At 39.1% G+C, this 22,095-nt stretch overlaps 1 protein-coding gene across 1 annotated transcript in view; it reads left to right on the forward strand.

The window, feature by feature from the left end:
• Positions 1–22,095, forward strand: part of ITGA8 (integrin, alpha 8) — a 117,550-nt gene that overhangs the window by 1,255 nt on the left and 94,200 nt on the right. The window contains exons 2-8 of the mRNA XM_009888963.1: positions 9–211; positions 11,565–11,665; positions 15,123–15,246; positions 17,511–17,572; positions 18,559–18,604; positions 19,561–19,686; positions 20,413–20,457. Of these exons, the coding sequence (XP_009887265.1) occupies positions 9–211; positions 11,565–11,665; positions 15,123–15,246; positions 17,511–17,572; positions 18,559–18,604; positions 19,561–19,686; positions 20,413–20,457 (707 nt within the window). The remainder of the gene's footprint in view (positions 1–8; positions 212–11,564; positions 11,666–15,122; positions 15,247–17,510; positions 17,573–18,558; positions 18,605–19,560; positions 19,687–20,412; positions 20,458–22,095) is intronic.

The following is a 22,095-nucleotide window of genomic DNA, read 5'->3' on the forward strand; positions in this document are numbered from 1 at the left end:
GGTGACAGCGGCCGCCGTGCCGGGGCCGCCGCCCGTCGGTCCCCGTGGCCCCCAGCGCCCCGGCGACTTTCCGGTGTGTTTCGCAGAGTCAGTGTCCTGGTGGGAGCTCCCAAAGCCAACACCACGCAGCCAGACATAGTGGAAGGAGGAGCGGTGTACTACTGCGCCTGGCCCGCCACCCAGTGCAGGCAGATACCCTTCGATAATACCAGTAAGTAAATCTCTGCATCGCGTCGCGCAGCGTTGGGTGTGTTGCTCTGCTGTGCTCAGGTCCCACCTGGGCACGAGTGGCTTCCGCGCTCGCTTTCGTTGTGTCACTTTGGTCTGGGTATCTGCAGTTCGCTGGAGGAATCGCCCTCCTGGGCGTCTGCATGCATGTGCGCTTGCAGGCAAGGGTTTAATGGTCCCCAGAGGAATAACAGGAGTATGACTTCCAGGATCTTAGTGCTGGATGAGAGGTGTTTGTGGCAGATGCCTCATTTTGAAAATAGTGTGGTTTCTTTTGGTTTGGGTTTTTTTGCCTTTTTTTTTTTTTTTTGAGTGCTCAGAAGGCAAAACCCCAAAACCCTTGTCTCACACGCTTCTCTGAACCCTGGAAATCACGAGATTGCTAGTCTTTGTTGTTATTTTCAGCAAGGGTTTCTCCATCTGTTCAGATGGATGAAGTACCTCATGTGGCATGCTTATTTCTTTTCAGAAAGCAAGAATTTTATTTCAGAGTATTGGAAGCTAGATGCAAACTGATTTAGGCACAATGTGGATAGATTATATCCACTTCCAAAATCCCAAGACAGATGTTTCTTATTTAATTAGAGGGAACGCACGTTTTAAACAGTTCAGGCTGTTTATGTTTTCTGTTGTCTCTTTATAGGTCTTGAAAATAATTTAAACCTAGTGTTTGCAGGGACTTTTAAACTGATTCCTTTATTTAGGCAGACTTTGACAGCTTAATCATTAAGCAAAAGTTATGATTCTTTAGGTTATATTTAATCTTAACATTTGTGGTTTATTTAAATGAGAACACAATACAATTCGGGGGTTTTTTTGAGAGCACAAAAGAAATTAGAAGAGCTTACTTAAATGTAGCAAGTAAGCAGGGCAGTTCTTTATGCCTTCCAGCTTCAGCCACCCACACATCCTATTACTATGTTAGCGTCTGGGAACTCTGTTCAGGATGACTCTCCCATCATGCTGGCGGTTCTTCAAAACTGAGTATGAGAGAGCTCCTGTATGTGTATGTGGCTACTTGGGCATGTAATATATGTACAGCGTATGGTTATATATAAATGTGAATGTACAGAGATAGCCAGTATGCATACAGTATTTTTATTGCAATATGCCCTGAGTGGACATCTTTAAAATAAAACCAGTTTAGGAAATATTCCTGTATTTCCATCTTACGATTAGATAGTTCATGTAACAGAAGTGGAATATATTATCTATACAAATTAATTTCAGGTTTGAATAGAAATCTTACAGGCCAAATGAAAATTCCACCACATTTTAAAGGCACCTTTTGAAAAATTAATGAAAACCTAGTGATGAAACCTATGAGGACATCTGGCTTTCCTATGGGAAACTCCAGAAAAGTTGACTAAAGAGAGTCGGGACCACTCCATGCTCTTGACAGAGATGTCCTTTTGCAGATATTTCGAATAAAGGCGCAAACACAGGCTGATGAGTAGCTACATCAACAAGGCTTTGGACTGTATCACACGGCACAGTTGTTTGTGTACTCAGCGTAGATGCCTGACCCGTAGACAGCTGAAGTTAAGCCAGAGAGAGCGCGTTGTGTAGGTATAAACGCACTGTGCTTGGAGGAGGGACTGCAGTAAAGGCAGGTTTAGCATTGTTATCATTAGCTGTCTAAGGGCAGTAAAGGTGTCATTTTGCACAATTCAGCACTAGCCAGCTACCCTCATGGACAGGGACTCCAGGAAGGTTTGCACAGCTTGTACCACCACCCATTCTTTATTGCCAGCAACATAAAGGCCATCTCCAATACACCCTAGGTGACTCTTTTTGCTGAAGTATGGATTTATATTTCATGTCAGTTTTTTCTCTCCAAAATATGCTATTTACAGGAGCGAGTTTTCCATCTTTTCCACCATTCCCCCAAGCAGAGCAGTCCACATGAGCTCTAGCCTAGATGATACTATTTCAAATAGTCTGTTACACACAATTCCTTTTGAAGCCTTTTTGGCCATTGTATGCCCAGTGGGACCTAGATAGTCCTCAGTAAATATGAGGGGCATTTTGAGTTTATGGCTCTTTCTTGTACAGGCACCTTATACTTACCGTGCCTTCTCCATACAACGTCACTCAGAAATGCTGCTGTTCCCATTTTATATTAGTATTCCCATTTTTACATTTATTCGGATAAACAGAAAAAAGTCAGTCTGGGTTGTCGAAGATCATACAGGAAGTTGGTGATGATACTGGGAACTGACTTGGGATTTTTTCTTCTTCCTCTAGTGAGTTAACCACAAGATTATCCTTTCTCCCAAAACAAAAACCACCCAGTAATTGTTAGAAGACTGGAAATTCAGCTCTAGCAGCTTTAATTTTAAAGATTAATGCTTCATGCCTGATAGGAGATTTTTTAAAGTCTTGGAAAGCTTTGGGAATGTTTTCTGAAACAAAACAGAAGAACTACAGAGGCTGCTTCGGAGCTGGAAGATTTCATTCTGATGCGTTTATGTACAAAGCTTCCCTTTTTAAGTACTTTTTTCTTGCTTTTAACCAAATACTATCATCTCTTTCAGTTAGATTCACTAGGCACAATAAAAGAAACAAAACTGCTGAATACTTGAAAGCATCTTTTAATTAAGATCAGAAGTAAAAATTAAGTGGAACTAGAAAGAGAGTATAATGTAACACTTAAAAGGCAGTGTGACCCAACAAATAGATAAAGAATTTACTAAATCAGTATTTTTCAGCCACAGGAGTTCAATGGCGTACCTCTAAATTCTAAAGAATTTGTAAAAGAAAAACAGATTCACATATACTGTGTCCTAAGTTAGATATGTGAAATTGCTGCAGGTCACAGAAACTCTGACATTTCCACTGTAACGTAAAATTCAAGAGATCAACAAATACGAATGAAAACCACTGGCTTAGATTACATATGAGCATGAGAGCTCGTGTGCCATTTCTGAGGGCTGGGTACACAAATGAAGCTCAGGTATGTTGCATTCAATGCAAGTTATGTTCTGCTCTTGAGGAGGGAACAAATAGTGCACTTGGATGTTATTTGGAGTTTTACTGCCACAAATGAGTGTGTAAGTGGGCACGTAATTGGTAGGACTCATATGTAACCGTACAGATTACTTCACTGTTTCCACAGGAACAGGAGACCTAATTTCAGGAAGAGTTCCTTCATTTGCAAATGCTTTGATGTTATTTGCATTAACACTATTGATATCTTGGTCCTAGTAAATGAAAACAGTGAGGACATTGACTACTATTCTGTGATGGCTTCAGTGAAGATTCTGGACATTTTCAAATACCATGGTGTTACAGGTGTGGAGTTGCTTTGTACTACTTTATAGTTATCCTGTGTTTTACAGATACTGAGATGTTTACTGAATGAAAGAATAGATAGGCCTTGTTACGGGGCTGTAAAGTATAACCAACTAAAAAGGAACAAAATCTCTCTCCACGAGCATTTAAGGCTTGTTAAGAGGCAATGATGAACAAAAAACTGCTCATGAGTCAAGGAAGGGAAGGATGAAAAAGGAATGTGTTGAGTTTGTAAAGTATGTATTGCCTTAGATAGAGGGACACTTGTTCAGAAAGTGATTTGAGGGAACCAAGTAGGTGACAGACACCTTAGTGAAACACTTAGGCCTACTTAGGTTCATATTATGATGGTAAGCGCTGAGATAGGATGGTCTTTGGTCCTATAAAGGCTGTTTAGTTTTGCTTTTCTTTGCGAATGGTATCTTTCTATTTTTAAAATAACTAAAGTTTTAGTTTAAAGACAGTTATTCTATATTCTGTATGCCATAGAGTCCTGAAGGGAAAATACAAGTGCTAAGCCTAAATGGACCTGACATCTTAACACTGGTGTAAGACAACTGCGATGTTCCCCAGCGGATCAGAGATCTGACGCTGCAAGGGCTGCACTCAGAGTCACTGGCAAGGTGCAGCTAACCTCCCTGCCACCACACAGGCTGTGACACTCAGGACTAATCCCTATTCTTTGTGTCATGTAAGCTTTAAATGACGAAAGACAAATCCTTATGGTTTGGGAAGCTCTCTCACTCCTTTTTTCTCAGAAACAAAGATCACATGAGAGAGTAGACATTGCATTGGTTACTGATGTATACCCAACAGGAACGCTCACATTCACTCAATTCCCAGTGAAAGATATGAAAACACGTATAAAAAAATGTGTGATTACTTCTGTGTGCCATGTTATAGCTGTCCAACAGAGACTGGGTTTCTTACTACTAGCACTGATACTCAAAGCCAAGACTAATTCTGAAGTCATCTCTGTGGCACTCTGCATATGTTAGGATGCCCAAGCTGGTCTGAGTGCTGTGAGCAGCTGCATAACTTGTGTTAATGTGGAAGTGCGTGTGGGCTAAACTAGTCTGCTGAGAAGATGGCTTAGCTAGAGGTAATAGAGTGCAGGAGTACCTGCAGCCCATTCCTAAAAGTCATACCACCTAACTGGAATTGTTCTACAGGCAATTCTTTCAGATTGTTACTAATTTCTCAGGTCACCTGTCTCTGTTCTTCATAGTAGCTAATCCAGAGACTGCCAAGGCAATGAGGTGATTTACTTGCAAACTAACATCAATAATTAATCCTATTGATGAAATATTGTTCCTGACAAGGTGGGGTGGGGAGCAGAGGAGGGAAGGAGGATGAAATTTTGACATGCTGTAGGATTGGGCTGGCCCATCCATAAGCAAGTCATGTAACCGGACATTCCCATATGGGTTGGCCAGTGATATGGCCTCCAGCCAAGAAGGGGCTTTAGCAGGAACTCTCTATGTTTCCTGCTGTTGATACAGTACTGACTCTGCAGTCTCATGTTTGCAGTTCTTTAAAGCTCCCAAAATCTGGGTGCCGGGGGCCAACACTCTGGAAAGAAGCTGAAAGCACTGCCCCTGAGAGCACAACTGGTGCTTTAACCTGCTCCGTTGCAGCAGGGAACTGAGATAAAGTATAATGGAAGGGCTTTTAGTATCCCCTTACTCCAGGAGATACGGACTGAAGGGCAGAGACTCTTCTCCCTTGTTTCCCGGCTCTGTAAAGCTGTCCTGTTGCATTGCAGTGTAAGGCTGTGATACTCTGAAACTCAATGAGAGGATGGGGGAACAAGTGTTGGCATTATATTGAAGACTTGTGATCCGTCTTTCCTCTCCTACCTACACAAAGCTAACTTCTCCTTTTCAGTTTCTCCATTATGAAATGAGGTTTACAATGACTATTTCTGCTTTAGCATTGGGGTAGAATTACCAAGTCCTTGTGTTTAAGCTGGGTGCTCTTCCATTCAGCTGCCAGGAGAGGTAGCAGGAGAGCAATATGAAGAAAACTTTCTCCCCGCTTGATTAACTGGGGAACTTCTGAACCACTCAGAGCATCTTGCAGCCAGAAGCAAACTTAAGTGCCCCCTGAAGTGCACTATTGCATTTGAAATCTGGTAAAAAGCTAATAGTTCATATTTCAGAAACTCATTATAATGGTCACTTTTAATTGTAATACTTAACAGACTGCAACAAGTTCTTATGTTTTAAATTAGCTCCTATAGGCAGAATTTTAGATACCACTTCCCCTAAGTCTCCAGAACTCACCGGGGTGTTGTCTTTGCTATCAGTTAACTTTACCAGTTTTAGTAAAACAGATTATATTTTTTTAAACTAGCTGGAGAAAATTTGAACAGCCTCTGAAGAGGAACAGAGGAGCGGGATGTAGATCAGTTCTGGCCAAGCGTGCAGTTGATAAAAAACATGAGCTAATCTGGCCAGCAGTTGAGCTGATTGTAACAGAACCCAGGTACTGTATAAGGAAAGGATGTATTGTGGGACTCGAGAGGTTTAGTTACGTGAAAAAATCATTAGCTGTAAAGATGGTGAGATTCTAGGGAAAACTTAGAAACCTGTTATAAAACAGAATTTGCATCTCAAGAGAAAGTGCTGAGGGAGAACTTTGTTGTACTTTTAAATGTTGACACATTTCAGTCCACTATGCCAATAAGACCTTATCTGGAGCCTCATGGTTCACTTGTAGCATTCTGATTTATAATAGACCCTCATGGGTTTCTTTTATAAGTCTCAGCCTTATCTAAAGAATGGAACAAATACCCATAGCTATGTTAGTTCAAACCCTGAGGTCTTAATTTGTTTTTGATCAGATTGTACTTAGGGAAAAAATCCTGTTGGGTTTGATGATTCTTTTTTTCTTGATTCATGGAATGAAAGTCCAAATAAAGCTCACTAGATACGATCTATTAAATTAAAATAACTCACATGAATAGCATCTAAGGCACAATAAAAACCAGAAATTAAATAGATGTTTGCAGAATCAGATAAATCTAAAAATAGAAGCAACTCTTCTCGTTATGCAAGGGTTTTGCATGTCCTTACTGTCTCTAAACACTATGGAGTCCTTTTTTTCCCCAGCATTAATGTTGAAGGCAATTGCTTGGCTTGGTTCCCTAGATCATAGTCTTTAGCTTTGCGTTTGTATTCTGTCTGTCTGTTGAGGGTCTAATATCAATGACACTGTGAATGTTACTTTGCTTAGTAATGGGTGGTATTGGCAGTGATACCAAAAAAATGACTCTGCCATGGTGATAGGGTGACAAGACCCCCTCTCTTCCCTCACTTCTAGAATATGGGACCATGTATGTCAGTGTGAACGCTTCCCTCCCTCTTCCCTCCTGTAAGGCAGGACCCTAATGGTGCAGCAGGGCAGATTTCAAAGTTAAATTAGGTTGCTCAGAGCCTTGTGTAGCCAAGTTCTGAGACTACCCAAGGATGGAGATGCCACAGCCTCTCTGGGGAATCTGTCCCAGTGCTTTATCACCCTCACTGTGAAGAGTATTTTCTTTATATCTAATCAGAAACTCTCTTGCTGTAACTTGTTTCTTTTGCCTTTTTTTTTCTTTTTGCTGTGTACCTCAAATGGGAGTTGGGCTCTCTCTTCTCTTTACCTATTGAACACTGGATGAAGTGCACATAGATCCTCCTTTACTTTCTGTTCTTCAGGTCAAACACCTGCAAGTCTTGTCCTGGTGTCTCAAAACTGTACATAGCATCCCAGGTGTTGTCTCCATGTAAGGGGATATTCTCTTTCCTTGACCTGTGTATATTTATAGAAATATAAAAGTTTGTTGTATTTATATGTTTCTATTCCCATTTTATATAAATACGGATAGGTTGAGGTGATTATTCGCCTCTACTCTATGTATATATAATTATGTATAAATATATGAAATACATATATATTACATTTGACATCTATTTTTATTTATATGTATGCATGTGCATAGATATATGCACACTCACACATATATTAAAATAGGTATTTGAAAGGGATTTGCCATCCTGGATGTAGTCTGAGTAGGTACAGATTAGAGGGCAGAGTGTAACTGAGCCTGCTGCAGGTGCCTGGTTAATGGCCATCTGCGTTCATCCAGTACATCAGGCAAACACACATGAAGTAAAGATAATACTTTTCAAAGTTCCTGAAGAGTGAGAACTTACCTGAAAGAGTTGCAGGTGTATTACATAGCCAGATTTGTTGCTTTAATCAGAAGCATTGTTTTCCTGTGTTAAGTTTAATGAAAATATTTTCATTTGCTTTTGTTCATTGGAGTATTTTCAAATTATAATAGATGCTGCATTTTTTACTTCTAGTTTTCAAGAGCTGAATGAATCACAATGAGCCACTATCAGTGTTTGCAAATACATCTGTTTCTTATGCAGATCCTGATTACTACAACAAAGAAATGTTTCTAAGAGTAATGTTTGATTCATGTGTGATAAACAGTTTATAATGTGCCGACTCAGTGACTGAGAGGAGACCAATCCCTGTAGAAAGCGCCAAATTTAGTCTAATGCGTGCAAATAATGGATTTGCATTAACACTTGCTTCCAGGTTCAAACTTTAATTCCTAACAATGAATCTCTACACTGTTGTTCTTACATAGGTTTGCATTTTACTGTTTGGATTCAAACTTTTCTGCTTGTCCAGCTACTGCTTTGGCAATTTAAGGGGCCTTTTCTCCTTCGGTAGCCCCTAGGTACCTCAAGTCTAAAAGACTGAGTTAAGGAACACTGATTTTGAGAATCATGTTTCACCATCTCCAGAGTTGCTTCTGAAGGTGGGTTGTGGGGCAGTACCAATGTATAGGAGTCTTGGCTCCTGCAGTAGAAAACAACATGCTTTGGAGTTGCTGAAATGCAGTTTAGGGATGTCCTTGCACCTGGATTTGTACTTACACATCTCTCTGCTCTTTGCATATTCCTGGTTGTCTGGGCCTTAGTCTGCAATACAGTCTTAGGCAGTAGAACTAAGAGTGACTCCAGGGCTGAGTTTCAAGCCAAATTTGCGAGTCATCCAGACTGTTGACCATCTGGAACAGCTCCTGGGCTGGCTCTGAAGCAATCCAGCTGGTACTCAGGCACTCCCTGGACCGCTCTGTGGACAGGCTCAGGCGTTGTGTGCCCAGCCCAGCTGCTGCCTTGTATGCTAGCTATCCTTGCACTAGCGTCACGTATTGTGATACAAGATAGCCTGGACTCCTTCCTAAAAGGGGCCAAGCATTCTCTTCTAGAAGAGAAGATGACATTTGAATGCAACCTGAATTCAAGCCAAGTTTTTGCCGCTCACAGAAATATAGCTTAGCCTGTGGGTAACATACAGTATAGCCGTAGCCTGTGGTCCTCAGATCCCCATAAATAACACATGGAGAGATATTTCCCTGTCATACAAGGGTGTTGGCAGGATACAGACATGTTATTTTTTTAAATGCTTAGATAACACAGTTTTGAGAGATGTACCAAAGACAGAAATAACAACTTCATGTTGTTGTTGTTTGTTGTTTGGTTTGTTTGGGTTTTTTTAAGATTGGGGTTTATCTGAGTAAACGAATAGTTTTTATCTGAGTCTAGTCTAAACTGGTTATCTACGGTTGGTTTAAAAAAAAATTAAGTACTTTTAGGCCGTGATTCTTCTGACCTTCTCAGACATTTGCTTTAGGAGGGAAGAACTGTGTCCTAGATCATGTCCTCAGTTGTAAGTGGATGAGTAGCTCAGAAGTGGACATTTACAGCGGCCTCATTCAGAGCCTTGTTGTCTAATTGAATACAATCAGGGCACAGTAGTGACTGTCCATGTGTATTCAGACAAGTTAATTTTGTATATAGCTTCATTTTGATGAAGTTTTAGGGGAAGCAGTAGCTGGTTCACAGCAATCTGAAATACTGAATGGTTGTTATATACAAAAGACTAAACTGCATTTTAAGACACAACCTCAGAAACTGGGAATATGATTCCATAGGTCCAGCAAGGATCCTGAACAAAGGTGATTAGAGAATTTCTGTCGAAAGAGATTTATCTAGGGAAAAAAAGCTCTTTATTAATTTGTGTGTCCTTGATATTTTCCTGATTATTTTATAATGAAAATCCCATGCCACAGTATGAAGGATTCATGCTACATCATATGCCACTAAGCAGGGTGGTTGTGTGTTTACAGTTCTTGCAGATTTACTGATAGATTCAGCTATGTTTTTTCTAAATCCTGTGAGAAGTTATCCAAGTTTCAAAATCTCACTTGTTTTCAAATTTTAGTATACTTTGCCAGTAGACAAGTGTGCTGTTTTGATTGAAAACGTAAGCTCTTTTTAAGTTAGCATACTAGTCATGAGTATCCTCAGAGCCAGGCTAGCATTGGCTGTTGTAAGCTGACCGTGGCTGATTTTCAAGCTTCAAAAGCTTTGTTTCTATCAAGACCTCATCTGTGGACATTGATCATGTTCAGATCTGCTGGAGCATTAAAAAAAGAAAAAAGAAACCTTTAAAGTTTGAAAGGGTCTGACTTCACTGGAAAAAATAATCAGAAGTGGTGTTGCCAACAACTAGGTAGAAGCTGGCAGCTTGTACAACGCCGTGTGTCAAAGTCGCTGTCTCCCACACTCTTAAAGTTTAGGCCTAGCTTAAATAAAATGTACTTTTGAAATGAATATTTTTAGAGTGATTTTAGATTGTTCTTCCTGAATTTTTGAGATATAAATATTCCTGAAATTTACCTCTCTTATCTAAGCAAGGATTTCCGTGCTAGCTCCTGTAATTGGTGCAACACAGAAACAAGCATTTGTATGAAGATGTTGTCTCAGAGACTTTCAGACTTTCACAGATTCATTCTCATTCAACTTTCCTTCATGTTTATTAGAAAAATAAAGAGATAGAGTACCCTTGTTCAACAAATATAATGCATTTTTCTTTCCTAATCAGTTTATATCTGTAATATTTATGAGGCTACCATAAGCTGAGGTAGCTGGTGATCCAACATCCTAGGAAAGTTTTCAGATATCTCCTTTATTGCTGTTGGGCAAATCCCATGAAGTGTTGGCTTTTTAAAGGTGATAGTTTTCTTCATTTTTTTTTAATGTATGTAAATCCATGCAATATAATCTGACATTACATTTTTTTCTACATTCCAAAGCAGACAGTATATGGTTTTATTTTCACTTCAAGTGAATAAAAAGGATTGATTCTTGTGAAATCCCTCCTGATAAGAACCAGAAACAAACATAAGGGAATGCAGATATGAGCGGGAAGGAGTAATGCCCTGGTTATGTATAAATTGAGAAGTTCATTAGGAATGACTGGTAAGGGAAGAGCACAGCTCATGAACATATGGGAAATCAGTTTACTTCAGAGAACTAAGGGTGAAAGGAAGGGATGTCTGCTTTTTATTAAAACCTGAAATGCATTATAATTGGCCTGAGTCTTTGCCCAGATGGCTTCTCTTATGCTGACATCTGTAAGAGTGTATATAAAGCAACATTAAGAAGCTGTCTCTTGTGACAGTGTGTACACATGTAATTCTGTTAAAAACTAAGTCCTTTGCTATCTGTAGTGTTGGTCTTTGAAAAAGCATGCTGAGAAATGTCATTTGTTTGACAAAAACTAATTATGGAACATGTTTTTTACATGGAAAGTTTCTACCACGTATGAGAAAACTTTTTAGGCCTTTTCACCTACTTTTGTAGATTCTTATTCATTCTTCCTCATAAATTCCACATAAACTTTTTTTCTATTTTTGCAGGGGGAAATAGAGGACTTCTTCTTCCAGTTCTTCGTATTTTTTTTCTGAAGTTCAAGTGTAATTATTTTGAATTTTCACATGTGAATTTAAGGTGTTTTCCACTGACCAGTAAAAAGCTTAAACGATACTAGAATTTCCATTTCCTGTTAAGCTGGTAGCACAATGACAGTGGATGCAATGTAATATATCCATTAGTCTGTTCACTTGTATCTATAATTCACAAGGTAATACTTTTTAAAATAAGCTGTCAACATACTGCTTCTTTCTTTGTCAGACAACAGGAAAATTAAAGTCAATGGCACCAGGGAACCTATTGAATTTAAGACAAATCAGTGGTTTGGAGCAACAGTCAAAGCTCATAAAGAAAAAGTTGTGGTAAGTCTTATGCATTTGGTATTCATTTGGAGATAATGTTTATTTTTCTCAAATACATATCTTTAATAGCTCTCTGTGTAGATTATGCAAAAAACTCTATGATTATGCCTGAATTATAAAACAGATGATGTATATAACTCAGAAAATGAAAGCAGTCTAAAAAAACAGGTCGAACTGATCAAGTTAAGATGATCCCACTGCCACGTGAAAATAGCAGAATGTTATATTGTTATGGAAGTGAATGATGATTTCTTTTAAACAGATAATGGACTTATTTTAGAGATACACAGTAACTGATAGCTATATGCTATGAAATGTTTTGTGTTATGAAGCTTTATTTGGAATGTTAAATGCAGAATGTAATAGGAGCCAAGAACCTGTGCTGAAGATCAATTAGTAAGAGAAAGCACCAACCTTTTTTGTCACATTTACATTGTTTTGAACAGTTATGTCATAGCCATGGTAAAACAGCGGCAAAAAAAGTCATGATAAAAAAGCTCCAAATCAAGATTGCTGTCAAAGTGCAATGTCTGCTTTAGAGTTTCACTGAATGTTTTACCTGTATTGACAGAAGACCCCAGCAGGGGGCAAGTACTTTTATTGCTTGGTAAAGTAGTGCTGATGTTGCTTATACACAGACATTTTATATTTACAATTTACGCACTAAGGTTTACATTGAAAATGTCGCCGAAATAATTGTGATAAAAATAATTAGTTTGGTCATTTGTTTTATTAGCTTATACAATTGCAAAGCAATAATTTGTGTCTTGGGATTTGCTTAAAACTTCCAATTATCACTTAAGAAGTAGTCATAATGGAAGAACTATCAAAAGGAAATACTTTGCCTTAAACAGTATGCCTTGTGGTTAACCTAGAGAAGGATTTTGACATGAAACAGGCATTGAATAAAACATCACCCTATTCTGTTACAGAACTAGCATATGCTGTTAATTCTCTGTCACTTGTGTCAGTGTTATCAGAGCTCTCAAACTTCCTGTCCAGTGCCTTCATGTACCACTCCTTTGTACATGTACTTTCTATTTAGAAGCTAATTACACAAAGAAAGTATTTATAAGAATAAATATTATGTCACCTTTCTGAATTGTCAATGTAAACATTCTAAAAATAACTGAATTTTGTTCATTTGACATACTCTACTAAACAACAGTTGACAAACTGAAATAGACTCATCCTTTACCACCATTTGCTGTATCTTAAGCAAATGAGCAGAAAACCTCATCACCGACTGATGTGCTGTGTCTGTACTGACCAAACTTTGTTTTGCTTCTGATAAGTCTTCTCAAGCTTTCTGAAACAGATATAGTCAACACTTTTCAGGCAAGAACTTGAACACTGAAGCTAGAAAACCTTGTCTGTTAAGCTTTGTAGACCAAAAGGAGAGAAACAGAAAATGTAATATAGCTGTCAGAATTTTTTTTTTAAACTACAAATGTAATAGTAATGCACCTGGGTCGGGGCAATCCCCAGTATTAATACAGGCTGGCGCGATGAAGGGATTGAGAGCAGCCCTGCTGAGAAGGACTTAGGAGTACTGGTGGATGAAAAGCTGGACATGAGCTGACAATGTGCACTCACAGTCCAGAAAGCCAACCGTATCCTGAGCCGCATCAAAAGAAGCGTGGCCAGTAGGTTGAGGGAGGTTATTCTGCCCCTCTGCTCTCCTCTGGTGAGACCTCACCTGGAGTATAACTCCAGAGCCCTCAGCACAGGAAAGACATGGACCTGTTGGAGCGGGTTCAGACAAGGGCCACGAAGATGATCCGAGGGCTGGAGCACCTCTCCTGTGAGGACAGGCTGAGAGACTTGGGGTTGTTCAGCCTGGAGGAGAGTAGGCTCCGGGGAGACCTTATTGCAGCCTTTCAGTACTTAAAGGGGGCTTATAAGAAAGATGGGACAAACTTTTTAGCAGGGCCTGTAGCGATAGGACAAGGAGTAATGGTTTTAAACTAAAAGAGGGTAGATTTAGATTAGGTATAAGCAGGAATTTTTTTACGCTGGGGGTGGTGAAACACTGGAACAGGTTGCCCGGAGAGGAGTTCCCATCCTTGGAAACATTCGAGGTCAGGTTGGACAGGGCTCTGAGCAACCTGATCTAGTTGAAGATGTCCCTGTTCATTGCAGGGCAGAGGTGGAGTAGACGACCTTTAAAGGTCCTTTCCAACCCAAACTATTCTATGATTCTGTGACAGTAAACTACATTAGGGTAACATTTATGATTATATATAATTTTTGTTTGAATCCGTTTTGCTCGATGTCAAACGTACCTAAAATCACCCTCAAAGGACACATATTCCTCTTTGCTGCACTCTGGTTTTGCTCTGTGGTATTTTCTAATCTGTAAGGCCTTTAGGCAGGACCATGTTAAGGGTCCCTGGGTCCTTAAACCAGCATTGCAGAAGCTCTGAATTTTATGGTAAGCTCTGAATAGCACAGTGGTTTATTCAGCTGGAACTGATTGCAGAACTTAGGCTTATACAGTAATGTGAGTAATAACAGTGCCTTGCCAGAGGTAGGCAGGTTTCTGATTGGAAAAGTAAGACAAGGTAGGACATGAATGGAGGATTTGTTTATATCTTAGAGAGACATGGTTGTAGAGAGAGGCAGTGTCTTCTCCCCACCCCCCGCCAACTGAACAGTTTTAGTGCACAGGAACACCTGAAGAATGACTTCCATACCCAACAGCCTATCTTTTACTATTTTTCCAATTATTTGAATTGCTTTCAAAAAAGATAGCCCCTCTCTCTACACAACTTCTATATGCTTTATCCTTGCACTGTCACGTCAGTAACACCACTACCGTAACACACAAGATTAAATGTTAGTTCACTAGCCAAAATTTAGTTAGCAAAAACCTGTTCACTGAGAGACTGTTGAGTGCATTATAGCTGTATCATCTCTCCAAAGATTTGAACCAGGGGTTTATAAGAAGGCAGACAATCTGATGGTTGTGATGCACAGTATTACACAACACTCTGAAAAATCTCTTTCTGCTGTGTAGAATCATAGCAGTTCTACTGCGATAGTCATTATCTTAAGACATATCAGGACAGAAGTAGGAATGTCTTCAGCCACATGTATGTGAGGTACGTCTTAAACTATGGGATCAAGTGCTGTGCAGTGAGCAGTAATAGAGCAAACGTATTACTTGTGAAGCAGGTTTAGAGGGTATATTTGTAACATATGCTTAAATGTCAGTTGTAGTCCCTGACAGATTTCACTTGCTAAGGGCTATAAGTGAAAGATCAGATTGTGTTTTTCAGATTATAATGAAATTATAAGAAGCAGTGGTCCTTCATTTTCTTCTGTCAATATGTTATGATCATTGCTACATCAATGATACAATACCAGAGAGAATCCTTGTATACTGTTACAAACTACATTTGGCAGATGCATGAGTGTATGAAAGGTACGTGTGACATCATTTCTGTTTTGATAGGCTTGTGCTCCCTTATATCACTGGAGAACCCTTAAAGATAGCCCTGAGAAGGACCCCGTTGGAACCTGCTATGTAGCAATTCAGAACTTCAGTGCCTATGCTGAATATTCACCTTGTCGTAACAGTAAGTATTAATAGGAACAATCTTGTGTTGCAGGAATTGATATTGCACTCAATGTTTTCATCCTTTCAGTCTTCATACTTCATACAGATTGAATGAAGATTACTATGTAACATTATTGCATTGGATGAAGGTTTATAGAAAAATTGACATTAAATTGTGTGCCTGCAATTGGATGCTTTATTGTATAATTGAAAGAGCAAAAATTAAGTAAATTAAGCTTATGTGGTTATAGTGATGAGATATAATTGGTTCAATTTAAATGGCTTTAAAATGTAGCAAACAGATCTAGATAAGAACCAGACAGCATTTTAAACCAATTACTCATGCTCACGCTTAGTATAAGTCTCTCATCACAGGATCACCATCTGAAGACCAGACCCTTCACAGAAACACACAAGCCTATATCACCATTCATGCCAATATCACCCACAAAAGCTCATTTAAGAACAACTTCCAGCATGGAAGAAAGCTATGCACATTAGCACTGCAGTTCCACTCTCTTCTCTGTGCTGTTCTGAGGATGTGGTAGCAATCTCCGCACCTTACTTCTTGGGGAATAGGGAAAAACAGTGCATGTATATTTAGAACCAAGTTCAGTTACCTAGAAGTCTGCATAAAATACCACACATTAGATTAAATCAGTTGTTCATCCTATTCAACATCCTATGCCTAAGTGCTTATGATGATTATTAATGCTGTCATTACCTTAGTGCTCCAAATTATTAAAATCAATATGAAGTATCCAGTAACTTTACTGAGCTTTGAACTGGGCTGGATGTATGGCAGTTTCTGCACTCACAGATCACAGAATTGTTCTTTCAGTTACTTTTCTAAACTGATGTGTGTAAGATAGCATATATGATGGGCTTACCTATCCCTTCCAAAGGAAACCCCACAGCAAAGCTATGATGTTGCTCAGTTTAGCTGAGATGGGTAGCTGTTTCAAGTTGTATGTGCTAGCCAATAATACGAGAAGTCTGAATGTAGTTCCTTGTCACAATACCCCTTGTACACAGCCCCTGCTATTGCAGCTAGCGTTCTTACCCTGTGCACACGGGCTAATTTCAAAACACGCCTTTGAACTGTTCCTTTACTGCAAACTGCTCCTACCTTTGAGTTTCTCGTGGATTATTTTGCCAGGAAGGTAACGGGCATCTTACAGAAAAAGCAGACACTTACTTCACATAATTAAAAGGTCTCTTTCCTGTGAAGATCTAGGGACAGCGTCATATCATGTAGCTGGATCTTCCTGACATCTGACAGATGGGTGATAAACGCTTTTCATGGTCTACCAGGAAATCTGCACACCTATAGCAATGTACATTCAGTGTTACTCTGTGGCTTTCCTTTTCTCACATTGAAGCATAGCTCTAAATTGACTTGTGCTGCCAAGTCTTCCTTTTGAAGCCTAAGCCTTGTCACTGATTGGACAGGTACAGAAAGAAGCCGAATCTGTAAGAAACGGTGACCGTAAAGTCTGCGTCATGTACTTCTGATGTCTCACTGGGGCTTTGCCAAAGGCTTATGGCATTTGAAAAGAGAGTTCAAGTGGCCATTCCTGCTCTCATTTTCCCAATCCTGCAGACTTCCAGCACTGCAGCGCTCTTAGAAAAGTCCTAAAATGCATGCCAACACATTTTGTACAATTATATAAAGATTTGGAGACTAGAAATAAAAATGGACAGAAGCAGGAAAGATGTTTTTGCATGTACAAATGTGCATCCAAAATTATATTACCACTTCAGTCGTCATTGAGCAAATGTGTGTCAATTGAAGGGCTGGCCCTTGTGAGGGACATGTGTCCCTTTCCCTTGCCATAGTACAGATAACAAGGATGTTGTCTGAACACTGACCTATACTGAACCATCCACTATGTCAACATTTTTTGCGAATGTCTTAGTGAACACTTATTTTTGTGTTTATGACAGAGCAGACTGTGGTGACTGTTGAGTTCTTCGTAAGTTGTTTACTTTTGCATCTCCAGCCAAATTCAAACTGAATCCCTGGTAGTTGTTGCAAGGGTCCTTCCTTGGCTAGAAAGCCCCAAGTAACTGGTCCTATTTTTCTAAATCTTCACAAGAGGGCTGCATGTTCAGGGTCATGTAGAAGGTCTGGATATGATCTGCCTCTTCTGAAAAAGAATACACATCTTTTCACATATTTGGGTAGTTTTGCATTTACAACCTTACAGCTCCAGGGGTGTGTAAGCTGTCATCCACATGCACTGTGAAATCAATAAAATGCTTCTACCTTCATAATTGCAGGCAATGCAGATCCAGAAGGACAAGGCTTTTGTCAAGCAGGTTTCAGCTTAGATTTTTACAAGGTAAGATTCTGCTTCTGAAGTACTTAGACCAAATGTAACTCTGGTATATCCCCAGTGTTCAAGCACTGTCTCAGTGATTATCCCCATGCTGTTGCATATGGAAAGTTTCATGAAGTTGTTGCAAGTTCTTTCCTCCTTTGCAAGCTTTGAACTTTCTGGTTTCATTAATAAAAGAAATACTGCAATCAGCACCTATTTATCTCTTTGCAGCATTCCAATCTGACTCTGCTCAGCCTATCTTAATAGATAAATAGGTGAAAAATTGTATGTGCTTCTATCTCAGTGTGTCCCACTTCCGATGCTTTCCAGAGACTTGATTTTCAGGAAATAATAGGCAGGCACCAGCTAGTACTTAAAAGTTAAAATAGCTTGTATCAGGATGCTTTTGGAGACAGACTAGTCATTGACTAAGACTGTTCTTTTGTAGAAGTGAAAGCGAAAGTGCTTAAGGGATGCCAGGAGCGTCCAGAAACAATATTGTGGGCCAAAGAATAAACTTTGCACCTGTTGTTGTTATGTGTGCCAATAGTACAGCACCAGGACCTCAGATAACTTTGATCATTGCTATAGTTTTCAGTGTTCTGCAGCTACACTGTATTTACATTACTAATCGCTGAGGAGTAAAGACCTCATTGTAGGGTTGACAAAAGTATATTTCTCTATAAAGCATTACTACTGCTTCATTGAATGAGAAGACCCTCTTTTATGCTGACTTTGTTTTGTTTCAAATAATAAGCAATTTTTAGAATGCTGTGTTATTGCTACAAAAATTATGGCTTTCATTCAAGTGAAGATGCATAGGGTGATTTTAACTTTATTTACCTGTGGGTTTTCCTGCGCATCCCTGCACCTACATCCTTTCCTTGAACGGGGCTATTCTCCTTTATCATGATTCTGATATTCTTTTGGATTTTTTTTTTCCTGTATATGCTTAATTTTGTTGTGTTCTTTTGTTGTGTAATTTTATTCAATTCTGCTTTTTGTAGAACGGAGACCTGATAGTAGGCGGGCCCGGTAGTTTTTACTGGCAAGGTATGTTCATCTGGCTGGTTGACTTGATCTAAGAAGTGAAGCAGAAAGTACTGTGGACAATGTTGTTCTAGATTTCCATTCTTTTCTCAGTTTAAGATAACCAGTCTCTGGTCTTATTTTCAACAAATACAAGTCAGAAGAATTGCTTAACAAGCAGTGGAACATAAAAATAAAACAGGGAAAATTCAGGATGTAGGTTGTATAGGAAGCAAGACAAATAGAAATAACTATTTTTATTTTGGCATTTTAGCACATTTGTTATTCAATTAATAAGTTGACTTCTTCCGTGGAAATACTGCAATTTTTAAAATAGCTAATATTTGTACAACAAATGTTTGTCACTATTTGTTTCTGAACACAACCTTTTATTGCTATCTGCATATGTTTTTAGTCCATTTGTGGCGTCACTGTAGTTTCCAAGAGGTAGTTTCTCACGTAGATAAAACCTGAAGTGGTTTTGGTAAAGGGTTAAATGGGTATTTTTGCTTTACCCTATTTTGACATGTATGATATAGCTGATTCCCAGACTCTGCCTACCAACTTGCCCATTGTCAGCCTCTGGTTTTGCATTGCTGTTAAAGGAGGAAGATCTGCTAGGTAGGGAATTAATAGCTTTGAATTCTCCATTGAGAAATTGCTTCCATTGGTCTACTAAATTTGTACTGTACAGCATCAAAAGGTAGCTGAGCCTGAAAATGCTTGACTTTAGTTTGAATCAGCACCTTGAAATGGGTCTGGAGATGTTTTTGGGGTGGTCCAATAGAGTCTCAATGCCTTGTTTTACTGATTTATGGGTACTCTTGAGACTTTCAGGGTAATAAAGATTGAGAGTTTTCTACTCTTTGCATCTGTGCTATGTTATCCCTTCAGTTCTCGTCTGATTTTCTGCTAGCTCTATTTTGTAGAAACTGGCTCTCCTTTATGTTGCTTTCATTTATGAATTTGTTTTTTTCCAGGTCAGGTAATCACTGCAAGTGTTGCAGATATCATTGCAAATTACTCCTTCAAGGATATTCTGAGGAAACTGGCACGAGAGAAGCAAACAGGAGTGGCACCACCTTCATATGATGACAATTACATGGGTAAGCTAAGCTCTATGTCAGTTAGCAATATGTTCTAAAAGCATGGGTCTTACATAAATGTGAAAACAAGCACTACACTACTAATATCCCAATAGTGAGAGGATTTAAACGTGTTTTGCCTTAAGCACAACCACAAATCAGTAGTTTGCTATTTACTTCAGCAGGATTATGAACATTCTTAAAAATATGCACAGCAACAAGGTTGGAAGGTTGAGATCTTAAATGGCTCATTCAGGTTCTTATTATTTGATCTTAAATAATTAAGCAGAAACACAAAATTTTCCCATTTATATCTTTTTTCATGCCAAGATGATGGATTGAGTTTAAAGTAATTAAAGACTATTTCAATTTTTAACAGGTAAAGGAAAATTCAATTCTACAGTATTTTGTACAGTACTGCACAAGTACCCAATTTATTCTCATTGATATTTAAAAGATGCAACCGAAGTAAGCAAGCTGTTTTTTCAAATAAATTATTATGTATGGATGATCTAGAAGCTCATTTTTTGAGAAAAGGGATAGATTTATTATACATTCAGACCTACAGTTAATTTATTCATAATAATGTGATAAACAATTTTCCCTTTTTCCACACAGTTTTAATATACTAATGTTAGAAAATTTGCATTCTGATGATCAGATAAACAGACAAATCTGATTGTCCTTGCATATTTTTTGAAAGAAATGGTTTATCGAGGGTTTTGCTTGTAATTTATCTTTAAACAGGATACTCAGTGGCTGCTGGGGAATTTACTGGGGATTCTGAACAAGGTAAGAAGCTACATATTTGAATTGAAACCGTATGGCCATGCACCTGTTAAATTCCTCATTTTGGGTCTCTATGCAGAAATGTACCTTTTATACAATTTAGACGCTGGTGAGACTTAAGCTATCTATACCCAACATTCTCAGAGGCAAGTATTTCCTTAGAAGGTATAGCACAACAGAGCAGAATTTAAGTAACCCAGAAGTCTGAATCTGTTATTGAGGTATTGTGCCCGTGCATCTGTTCAGCAGTTAGAGCCGTCACAGCATGGTAGGTGGAGCCATCCAGGTTCACTTAATTTAGCCAGTTTGGTGACCAGTAGTAACAAGTGGAGCCAACAGTGCAGTCCTATACAGTCTTTCAGTCCATATTCAAGTTACTCACCTGCATAGAGGCCGACGGACCTCAGCATCTGGCTGGCCAGATGCAACGTGGCGTGGAAATGTCTGTGTATGCTGAAAGCACACTTCTGAGTGCCACATAAACATCACAGCCCAGTCTAGGAGACTAATCTCAGCTGCTTCTGGACAAAGACATGTGTCTACACCAGCATGCTAGCTCTTGTTTGCGAAAGCAGCTCTAGGCCCTGTAAAAGTTTCCCTAGTTTCAGTTCATGTGCCTTAAGGATGGGGTGTTTGGGGCAGTTCATTAGCTGACCCTTTTCATACAAATTTTCCTGCACAGGCAGAATGCAGTAAGAACAAGTTCACTGTGCTCTTGTTCCTACCCCAAGCCTTATATTTAACAGCAGGAGACAGAGGAATTTAATTCCTTTTGTTAAAACCTGGGCTTAGAGGGAGAGAAAACATTCTACAGGAAGATGAGGTGTTCAATTAGTCCCTTGAATTAGGAAAAGCTGAATGCCCCTGAATATAAATGTCTGAATATAGAATCACTCCTGAGACTTTGTAAAGATTCTTGGATCAAGTAAGTTTGATACAGGACATATTTAGAGTAATTTTCATTTAGACAGCAACTGTCATCCACAAAGAACCAGACGTCTCACAGACTTCATAGCATTGCTTAAAAACGTTATCACTGTGAAACCTTCACCTGAAATGTTTCATGATCTTCATCACCTTCTAGGACTCTACATTAATGATTTCATAAAGTAGGGCAACATGCACTGAGGAACAGGTTTTGACCCAAATTAGAGGATAAATATTGTTTTAAATGTGCAGAATGTCAATACATAACTTGGAATTCAGCTCAAACGCTGAGGTTCAAGTTGCTCCCTCTGGCAAAAGGTGATGCAGGATATTTATTAGTTTCACATGGCCAGGGAAACCTGCCCTGGAAGGTGGCAGCTCCAGTAACATAGTTCTGTAATTCTCTAAGGACAAAGTCAGAGCAATCCATCCTGAAGGGGCTGGGTTTAGCAGCAGCAGTTCCTGCAACACCGCTGAGGCTTTCACTAAATACCAACAAGACTTAAACCTCACTTAATTCATGTACTGAACTCATAGCATGAAGTACTGTAGCAGGAGAACTAAAACCAAGCTGAACGTTGCCTGATTTTTAAGTTGCAAAGTAAGTTTTGTGGGTATGTTAGAAATTGAACACTAGTTTTTCTTTGTCTCTGCAAGTTGAATCCAGTGTAGAGGAAAAGCTCCTCTCACAGCTCTCTGTTTTGTGGAGTACGT

This window comes from Charadrius vociferus, unplaced genomic scaffold (assembly GCF_000708025.1).
Source record: "Charadrius vociferus isolate BGI_N301 unplaced genomic scaffold, ASM70802v2 scaffold297, whole genome shotgun sequence".
Lineage (NCBI taxonomy): Eukaryota > Metazoa > Chordata > Aves > Charadriiformes > Charadriidae > Charadrius > Charadrius vociferus.